The 10,667-nt window shown below is 36.8% G+C and overlaps 1 protein-coding gene across 1 annotated transcript; it reads right to left on the bottom strand.

Annotated features, from left to right (window-relative positions):
* On the bottom strand, positions 923 to 5,819 carry LOC109824284 (KH domain-containing protein At1g09660/At1g09670-like). Its single transcript, XM_020390849.1, has 8 exons — positions 5,644 to 5,819; positions 5,380 to 5,465; positions 4,815 to 4,960; positions 2,806 to 2,940; positions 2,645 to 2,732; positions 2,546 to 2,574; positions 1,517 to 1,660; positions 923 to 1,427 (listed from the first exon to the last, which is right to left on the bottom strand). The coding sequence occupies exons 1-8, from the start codon at positions 5,742 to 5,744 to the stop codon at positions 1,281 to 1,283; spliced, it is 876 nt and encodes a 291-aa protein (XP_020246438.1). The 5' UTR covers positions 5,745 to 5,819; the 3' UTR covers positions 923 to 1,280.

Raw genomic sequence — 10,667 nt, 5'->3', positions numbered from 1 at the left:
ACGGATTGGCAAGAAAATTGAAGATTTAAGGGACTAGTACGCAAATAATGAGATTTGCGGGATTATTTGGCAATTAAAGATAATTTAACCCAATATATATTCAGGGTGTTTTTCTTCTTAGTCCCTTAATCTTACTGTTTTGACTTAGTCCCTCAGATCAATGAAATTATCATTAGGTCCCTCAAATCTTAGTCCTTCTAGTTTTTTGCCATTTGATTTGGATGGCATGATCCCTTTTTAAGTTAAACTTTTTGACCGTTACTTTGCCCATGCGCATTTCGGAAATATGGTGTTTCCAACCTCACGAGAAAGTATCCAGTGATGACGAATTTCGAGGTCCAATAATCTCACGATTGACATTCATGTAGTGCACATTCAATATCATCGACCGGGGACCACTTAAAATCTAACCAGCACGCATTTTATTTGAGGGACCATATAGCACTCTCTAATAATTTGAGGAACAAATTTAAAATACTTTTGCTATTAGTAAATACTTCTGGTATTTGCTCTCCTTGTATTCCCCTATATTTATACTCTTCCTCTCTCTGCTCTGTATTGTGCCGCGATAGTAGAGATTAGTAGGCACAAGCGTACTATCAATGGCTTACACGGTTACACCAGTTGGCCAGTCAACGTCCATGTATAGGTATTTTGTATAGGTATTTGGGGACACGCCCCGCATAGGTATTTCGTGTAGGTATTTCGGGACACGCCGCATACAGGTATTTCGTGACACGCCGCATACAGGTATTTCGTGACACGCCGCGTCGCAACATTCAAACGTCCGTTTAAAAAACAGGTCCTTGGGCTAATCAGCACGAAACACTAGTCTCATAGGAGCAACACATGCATGATTTTATACCAACTTATAGAACCTTGATGAGGGGGGGGTGTTGCTTCATATGCTTTATAACAGTCGTAGGATCAAAACCACGCTATAAAATTAAATACATACGTCGAAATGTCCACATACAAAACTCAAGCACCAACATCTAGTACCTTCCTACTTTCATACCCTACAAGAGGTCTTCAACAAATCAACCCGGTTCTAATATTAGCTTAATGTATTGGAAATTCAGACACAAATTGAGTATTTACTTTAGGATCAATCACGCATTGTATCTAGATCAAAGGTATAATGTATAGATATCTCGAGCCCCATCCATTATAGAACTCCGAAGCTGGAGGTCCTGCTGTTCTTCAGTTGACAAATCTCCTTTCTAGAGCGAGAGTGAGTACGTATTCACAAGGCAAAGGTTTGAAGCAGTTAAAAAGTCTTATAACCCAGTTTTCGCACGTTTCATCCCTGTGCTGTTGAATGGAGACGCACTAGGACTCATGTGAGGGCTCTCTTCTCTTAGAGTACCGTTCAGAATTGCCAATTCCCTCAGCTGCTGTTTCTTGTAAAAATCTGTTGATTCGTCCTGTAAAAGAAAGTAACCGCTTGAATAATTAATGAATAGAGAATGAGATAATATGAAAGGAAGGAAGAACTGGAGGTACTGTTATTTACCACAGGCTGCAAAAGTTCTTCTACTATCGTGACAGCTTGATTCAGTTGGAGATCTATAATGTCTGCTGAAAACTCGCCCTCTACAAGCACGTGCAATGGCTCGTTAAGGTGTTCGTATCCAGGTTTATCTCTTAGCATTTCTTCCTACAGAGATGCCCGAAAATTTAAGAATATTAAGATATTATTATTTGAAAGTTTCTTGGGGGAACGAGAGTCTCATGATTTGTCCTTCAAATTTGCATAATGGGAAGAAATTGTTCCGAGTAAATTTCACAATACCAACTTCGGGGGTTTCGCACAACCACCCCTTCAATCATAGAAAACCTCCATGAACTTTCAATTTTAAAATAGACTGCACTGAACTATTGAAATTTCTCATAAAGAGGATAGAGTAAAAAGACTAAACTTACCTTGTTTTAACTTTTGACCTTCCCTTACTCGAAAAGGGTAATATAGAAGTGATATTAGTGGACAGGAGAAAAATTGACCAAAAGTTGTCATATGCGAAGCACGTGATAACTTGAACTAAATTTGTCAATCATGATACTTAAGCGAGACAAATTCAGTGGGTCTATATGATTTATAAAGTTCAGGAGAGTATTGTGCAAAACACCCCAAAGTTCAGAAGGGTTTTGTGAAATATTGTTCAATTGTTTACCGTACTTATGACAGATAACAATGGCAGAATGATACAGGCATCACTTGTCTTGGGTGATGTACCTGGATAGAAAATATTAAGAATACGAGTATTTCATAAGGATAATCTCAAGCTTTTTTCGAGTCAATTTTGAGGTTTGGTTATGGAGCACAAATTTCTATAGGACGTTGAGCAGAATCTAGCCAGACTATCAACATGATTCAACATTGACTACATTTTAATCATTAAGAGTAGACTAGAATCTAGTTAATTTGCATGGTAAAAGGATAAATCATCCAGTATACACTAATACAAGATAAACCAAATCTTCAAGTAACTAAGTAAGCGACATAAAATTACAAGTAACTAAGTAAGCGACATAAAATTAGTACCTTAACAGAATCCTTGACTGAACCCCGACCTCGTATATAAACTCTGCAGCGAGTCGTAGCTTCCACTCTTTTCAAGGAGTTTCCTCTTGGAACCCCGACCTCGTATATAAACTCTGCAGCGAGTCGTAGCTTCCACTCTTTTCAAGGAGTTTCCTCTTGGTCCCAAAAGACGGCCAACAAAGTTATACTGATTCAAACTTGTAAATTAGTAATCACAGATGAAATATTTGTAAACTACTTACTAAAGTAGATTTGCATACATTAGGGAACTTGTCAACAGGAACATCGAGTCTGACAACTTTCTTAATAACAGGGCTCATAGAAACTCCAGGAGTCCCATTCCAACCAACAGATGGTGCTGGAGACATCCCCATTCTTGGCAAATAACCATTTTCCTGCATATATAATCAACAAAGATAATGCTGCATAACAAGTAAAGGAGGGAAGCTTGACTATATACAAAAGCAAATCTAAGGAATGAAAAAAAGATAATTAACACAGTACAGTAAGGCCTTCAGTTCTAAACAAGTGCAGGTCCTGATTTTTAGTTTCTATAACCAGAGAGCCTGATAAACATTTGTTGGGCTCGAAAAAAATTTCCATATTATCATGGATCCCAAACAAAAATGACGGGAATATGAAAATCTTTAGTCTTCAGGTATTGCTGAAGTAATTAGCATAATCTCTCATGAGTATTAAAGATTCATATCCTCTAGAAATCTGCAACTCTTGGACACATGGCACTCGTCAAAGGAAAAAGAGCATGTCCACAAGCCACAACTTGAAATGTGACACAAAGAGAAAGAGATAAAGGCAAATACAGGCAGTTTGAGACAGAAATAAAGGTAATAACTAGTGCCACTGGTCAAACGTTGTCACATAAGTCTCCACTAGTTTCATTTTAGTAATTGGTGGGTTTTTGACATAAGGGTAATGCATTTGGCAAGCAATTTCCAAATAAAGTATCAGGATCTTTCATTGAAGTCAAATCATCAAAAGATATCCATGTCACCACTATTATGTACCTGCACAGTATCAGTATTTCTTTTTCGAAGAAATTTTCTAAATAAACCCATTCATATATTTTTCTAAAAATAGACCCTCTGAGTTTTATTTACAAAAATAGACCCATTTTTTCTTAATCCGGTTCCTAAATAGTCAGGGTTGCCAACCCCGACTATTTAGGAGGTTGTAAACCCCCAATTATAACCCTAAACCCTAACATTCTATGCACTAAATAGTCGGGGATGGCAACCCCGACTATTTAGAAACCGGATTAAGACAAAATGCGTCGATTTTTATAAAAAAAAACTCAATGGGGTCTATTTTTAGAAAAAAATTATGAATGGGCTTGTTTAGAAAATTTATTCTTTCTTTTTCATTCTTCTGTCTACTAAAAATATTGGATGCTACTACTCTGATTTTGACCAAAAATTACATAGTGGTCCTAATGTATAGATAATATTGATTATGAGTTTTACACAATTTAACTGTTTATACTCCTACATAATTTTCACTGCCAGGTATACTTTGATGTTTAGCAAATTTCATGCTTCTGGCATGTTCTATAGAAACAACAATACAACATCTTTCTGATATCAAATAGACATCATCCGCAAAAATATATTCCCAGCTTTTCCATGCTTCCCTGCATGTACGTTGTTTGATCTTTCTAATTTTTTGTCATCTAACTCCATGTATATTTCTTTTCTATTTGATATTATCCAAATTGCACATTTGCAAGTTTACCACTAAAAATCATGTTTTGAGAATATAAGGTTGCCACTTACATCTCCTAAAACAGCAGCATAATGAATAGACAGTAGATAGCCAAAAAAACCAAACAGATAAACTCCATGTGGATATAAATCGGTCATCCTATCAAGGATATCCTCATTTTTATGCCTCTTGTTGCCATCTAGGAACGCTTTATCTATACAAAAATGGTCATACAGGTGAAAAAGTAAACGGACACAAGCCTTTTTCATTTAGTTTTCCCAGGTTTAAGACAAATCATAAACTAGTAACAAAATAGATCAGCTTATAAACAGTCATGACAATCGGTTTTCGACAATAAGCAATCTAGTCTGCATGAAGAAACATGGAACAACAAACTGACCCATCTTTAAATTGTTGAACAGTAAACTCTAGAATATTCAAGCATCAAGTTGATAGATGCATGATATATAGCTAACAAGTGTCTCACAAGTATAGTAAGTGTCAGACTAAAATATACAAAAAATTTGAAAGGGATTCAATAGAGAATTACCTCTGCTTGCATTCCCGGCCATCCCTCAAAATCCATAGATGTACCACTTAATGTACGGCCAGCCAACCTTAATGGACTCCCATGCTCAATACACTCGGGGCTAACAAAGGTTTGATTCGGTGCTAACCCAGATGCCCGAACAATTTCTGAATAGAATTTCATAGGTCAAATATTTATTACAATAAGAAATTCACGTGGTTACTGACTCCTACTAAAACATTCGATCAGACATGGTACCTTTATGGGCACAATCAGATCTTCCACAATTGAAGCTGGCGACTTAATGCAACCAAACAATCAATGGTTTGGTTCAATTTAAATGAGAAACATCATTTACATAGAATTCATTTTTTGTAGCTGTCTCCGCAATTGTTATTGGGTTTACATAAAATTGCTACAAGGCTATTAATGCATTACAAACAAACCCAAAGTCACATAATAATCATGCCCAAAGCTAATTCCACGAAAAACTCTCTATGATCACTATAATTGAATCTTATTTCTTTTCTAACAGCAGTATAAACAAATAAAATATATTTGAAATATTGATCAAACCCTCCCATACCTTGATTGAGAAGCCTAGCACATAATGGGAGAATTTGAATAAATGGAGCCAGCTTCTGCCTCTCATTCAATAAATCAGCCACATATCTACAAACAAATAACCCCAAAACAAAAGGGAGCTGACATCACAATCCAAGCTATCTATGAAACTAATTCAAGTACTAATAGCCTAAAATCTAAAACCCATATCAAAATCGCATAAAGTTTTAAGCCCAGATGAAGAAATTAATCGCTTGAGTTGAAAAAAATGAAGAAACTTTTATACCTCTCTCTATCAGAAGAGGGCCTGATAGAGTGATGTGGTGATGAGTGGAGTCCTGAGGGAGAGTACTGAAAGAAAGCAGCAGGTGGCATCCTCTCATCCATGCTGCTTCTTCACAACTCTCTCCCCACCGAGGCCCAGCCCTTTTGATGAAAACGCAAGCAAGAGATAGAAAATGAAAATAACGGGGGGCTAAATTTATATATAAGAGAGAGAGAGAGAGAGAGAAAGAAAAAGTTTATTTGCATACTTATCCCCAAATCTTAGTATTTGTAAATTTATCCCCCCATATCTATATACTTGTTATTGTACCCCAAATCTTCTAATAGGGATCTTATCAGAACGGTCGTTATAGGAGTGGAGCCATCTGTATCATAAATAGAAGAGTTATAATCCATAAACTAACATTTTTACTACATGTGAATAGTATAGATCACTATTTTCTATAGGGTATTCTGATAAAATCCTTACTTCAAATCTCTCACATTAGTTTTTACTAATATCCCAAAATCTCCCATATTGGTTTTCATTGTTACTAATATATCTTTTTTAGATTTCTTAACTTTGTGGAGAGAGAAAGAGGAGAAGAGATAGGAGAGAATAAATAGACAAGTATCCCTGTGCTCTCTCTCTCTTTCTCTCCCCCTCTCTCATTTTATTTTCCTTTCTTTCTCTCTATCTAATCGTAAATTAGTAAAACTACATAATTTTCTTAGGAGCATACTAGTGATACTCAAAATTGAGGCATAAAAAACTCAACGTTGTAGATTTGGGATAAATTAGCAAATATCTAGATTTGAATAATAAGCTTCAAATATGATAATTTAGAGGGTATATATGTAAAAAAATCCAAAGTGAAAAAAATATGCATCGTGGTGGGCTGTGTTCGGTTGTCAGTCTCGTTTATCTATTTTCCTACGCGAAAGAGTTGGATTCTTCATATATAGTACTTTCTAGTGATGATAATTGTTTAGTTTTATTTATTTTTTTCGTAGTCATGAAATTGATTGACTTGGGCGAGGAGAGTATGATTAGTTTTTAACAGTCTGGATTTTTTTATACCTTCAATCAACAGCTGTACTAAATGAATCTATCAATTAATAGTTCGGTGTAAATATTGATAATGTCATCACAATATTCCCCAGATTGTTGGGTCACTGGATAATTAAGAAATGGGCGTTAAAATCTGAGGATATTCAGTGTTTTATCCTTATTTTTTTGAGATTTCCGATTTTCACTCGCTGAGAAGATTCAGTCACAACTGCAAGTTTCACTATTGGTGTTTATTCTTTTCTGATTAATACTTTTTGGTGTTTGTAATTGACCCCCGAAAAGGACTGGATTGTCTTTGCCCGTAACGTGTGAATGCGTTGGATGTGCTCATTTATATGTGTCTGATTTTTCTTTAGGGGCTGTTTGGTTCGCTTTAAAACCCCTTGGAAAACTATTTCTTCGCCTCCACGTCAGTTTTTTCTTCTCCACGTCGGATTTTTGGTTTCCGTTGATTTTTTTTCCTCGCTTTGTTTCGCAACGGCTGAAGAGGGAAACCAAAGCACAAATTGCCTCCACGTCGTTTTTTTTTTCTCTCCCCCATTTCCTCCCCCAACGGAGTGAAATCGATGAAAACTCTGGCCACGTTGGATTTTTTTCTTCCTCGTTGATTTCTTCGGTGAGCTAGAGTTACCTCCTTCGCATCGCCCCCGCCAGAAACTCCCGCGGTCTTCTCTGTCCTTGTGTTCGAAGAAATTGGGGGAAGGGGGTCTGATTCTTTGTCCATGTATTCGAAGAAATGGTGATCTCTCTCCTTCTCGCTTCTCTCTTTACATCTTTGATCCTCTCGTGATCTGCCGCCGATGAGAAATTCGACGTCCTCCAACATCTCGCCACAATCACCAGGTTCTCTCTCTCTCTTTCGGTTGATTTTCGTTAGGGTTTTAATTTCTTCGGACGCGATGACCAGTTGTATGCATTTTTATCGATTTGAGATGAATTATGTAACGAGCTAATCTTTTCTCGTGCCCTAATTGGGTATTTTCGAGGTTATTTTGATGATTAATGAGTGACAATTGCCTGCTTGAAACCGAGCTTTTGATCTTCGAGAGGAGCAAATATACATAGAATTTAAGTGCATTGTAGATTGACGTCATTAATTTTTTTTTTGTCAGAATAAGGATGATTTTGGTGTCACGAGCTAATTCTACCCTAAATTTAGAATCATGTGTAATTTGTTCGGAAATGGCAATTCAACCATTGGAGCTGAAATGTAGTGTTATCAAGTTATTGGCACAGAATAAGGAAGGCTTGGGCTTTGTTGGAATATTAAGTTATAACCCTCAACTTTTCACCACAACTTATGGAAAAGAAAAGATACCACGATGCAAAATATGACAGGTTTTGGCCCGAAAAGGGCAATCAACTTGTGGGTACAAATTAGAATGTTCCCTCAACCCTTGCTACAACTATGGAGGTTTTTAGTTGTTGTGGAAGGGTCATTTAGATTACTCCACTCTACCTAAGCTATCCAAAAAAGAGTGATTGAAATTTATCTTTATTCACCAAGCATCCAAATTGACTTTGGGTACGATTTTGTTTGCGCATACTTGTTTTTATCGTCGGTGAGATGTTGCTTCCCTTATGCGAATACAATGAACCATTACACACCTGCACGCGTCTACACCCATTTCGCTTTGCTAGAGACATATACTTTATGCATACACAAGTCCACTAGCACTAGTAAATATATCTTTTAATTTCCCACAATTTTTTTTCATGCAGGTTTGGTTTGCTTTAACAATTGTAAAAGCATGAAAAAGATTGGCCAAACATGATTTATTAGGCTGAGTCATTGAGGCTTTGTGTGTATAGTTATAAAGCATGGTTATATGATTCTCATTTATTGATGTAAGATTTTTTAGGATAGGAAATGCTTCACCCTTATTTTCTTGTTCTTGTAGATTTACCTGTTGATCTTTATTTCTACTTATGCTTATATATGCAGAAACATGTATAAACATACTCATGTGTCATTATAGTGCACACTCACACACATCCTTGGAGTGACTAAAATTCTTTTGCACTCTCTCTTGCAGTAAATATATTAGAGATCACATACACCTCAGGAAGTTGTATCATGTTAACGGAACAACTAAGGTAATGCACCCAGTGTATGCTTCTAATTACTAAATAAAAAAATACGTTAGCATTGAGATGGAATAAGAAAGTTCTTATGAAGGATCATGAGAATGAACCCATGTCTAATTGATGAGATGTTGACCATTGTTTAAGTCAAAGTTCTGATTACTACACAATAATATATTTATATTGTAGTAAGTAGTTATTGGCTTCCATTTTATAATATTACCTTCCATAGTGTGAATATTGTGGTGTACTAACCTTTAAATTAAACTTGTGACTGCAGGATATTTATAAGTCGCCATACAATTTACTAAGATGCAAGCAACCAACAATGTGCACACATTGTACTGGATGGCTATTGCTCTGAGTATTTTGTGAAGTAAGTTTTCATGAAACGAGTTTACATTGGTGACAATTTACTTTTAGGCTATGATGATTGTCATAATATCTGAGCTTAGCAACCTGCAATATCTATTGATATTGTACCGGATGGCTAACAATGATGATATTGACCAAATTCTGAGCCCTCATACATAATCAATAGACAACTCCACATTACTTGATGTTGTTGGTTGGTTCTTGATGTTGTTGGTGTGCATATGCTATTGTCGGTTTGCTTTGTGACCATTACTATCTGTTTGTGTTCAGTTTGGTGTATTCATATGCTGTTTTTATGTTTTTTTCTACTTGGTTTGTTGTGGGCACATTTTTGCCTCTATATGTTGGCTTGACTGGTTGTGTTGTTGGCTCGTTGATTGGTTGGCTGGCTAGTTGTGAGCCTGGTTGTGGGCCTGAACAGGCACATGTTATTTCACTTGATTGTTGGTTGTCACATGTTGTTGGTTGGCTTGGCTGGTTGTGTTGTTGCCTTGTTGCCTGGTTGGCTGGCTGGTTGTGAGCCTTCTTGTGAGCCTGCTTGTGAGCCTGTTTTAGCTTTGGAGGGCATTGAAGAGGGCTTTTAGAAGGTATGCCTACTTTCAATTGCTAAGTAATTAACGCATGGTCCATTTCATGGTCACAATTTCACTTAATTTTGGAACTTCATTTTAGAGACTTATTGGTATTGCTACTGCTCCTAGTCTACTTGTGAATGTATTTCTGTCGGACTTAACTTGACGTATAAGATAAGCTTGAAATTGTAATTCTGGATCTATAGGTCTCTCCTTCGCCATCCTGTAATAGATTGCATTCCCTGTATTTATGTGGACTTGACGGCATATGGCATCGCTGTTTTAGCATATTCGTGTTATATTCTTGCCAGTAGAGATGATATGACTGATGTCATTTGTTGTGATTTTTTCCATTATAGACATCATAATTATGCAGGCAGACTGGGATACTTCCAAAGTCCGAGAGAAATCGGTAATAAGATGTCTGGCACTTGAAAAGCTTGCAGTTTCACTCCACTTGCCCTGTTCATACCAGTACCTTGGTTGTGAGGAGATATTCCCTTATTATAGTAGGCTGCAGCATGAAGAACAATGTATTTACAGGCCATATGAATGTCCTCATCCTGGTTCAGATTGCATAGTCCATTAAGGGGTCATCTGAGGGAGTATTTCTCACTCACTACATGCTCACAAGCATATTTAACATTTTGCAGGTAAAGTGTTATATGCATCAATTACTGTCTAGACTACAGCACTGTCATGAGAGGGGAGTCTTACATCGAGACATTAAGGGGTCTAATCTATTGATAGATAGACATGGAATGTTGAAAATAGGCGATTTTGGCCTCGCCAATTATTTTGATCCTGATAAAAAGCGGCCTCTAACAAGTAGAGTTGTGACCCTCTGGTACAGGGCACCTGAACTTTTACTAGGTACCACAGATTATGGAATTGGAATTGATCTTTGGAGTGCAGGGTGCCTCTTGGCTGAAATGTTTATTG

Source organism: Asparagus officinalis, chromosome 9 (genome assembly GCF_001876935.1).
Source record: "Asparagus officinalis chromosome 9, Aspof.V1, whole genome shotgun sequence".
Lineage (NCBI taxonomy): Eukaryota > Viridiplantae > Streptophyta > Magnoliopsida > Asparagales > Asparagaceae > Asparagus > Asparagus officinalis.
Note: the sequence above shows the minus strand (reverse complement) of the source record. Positions and strands in the feature narration are given on the sequence as shown.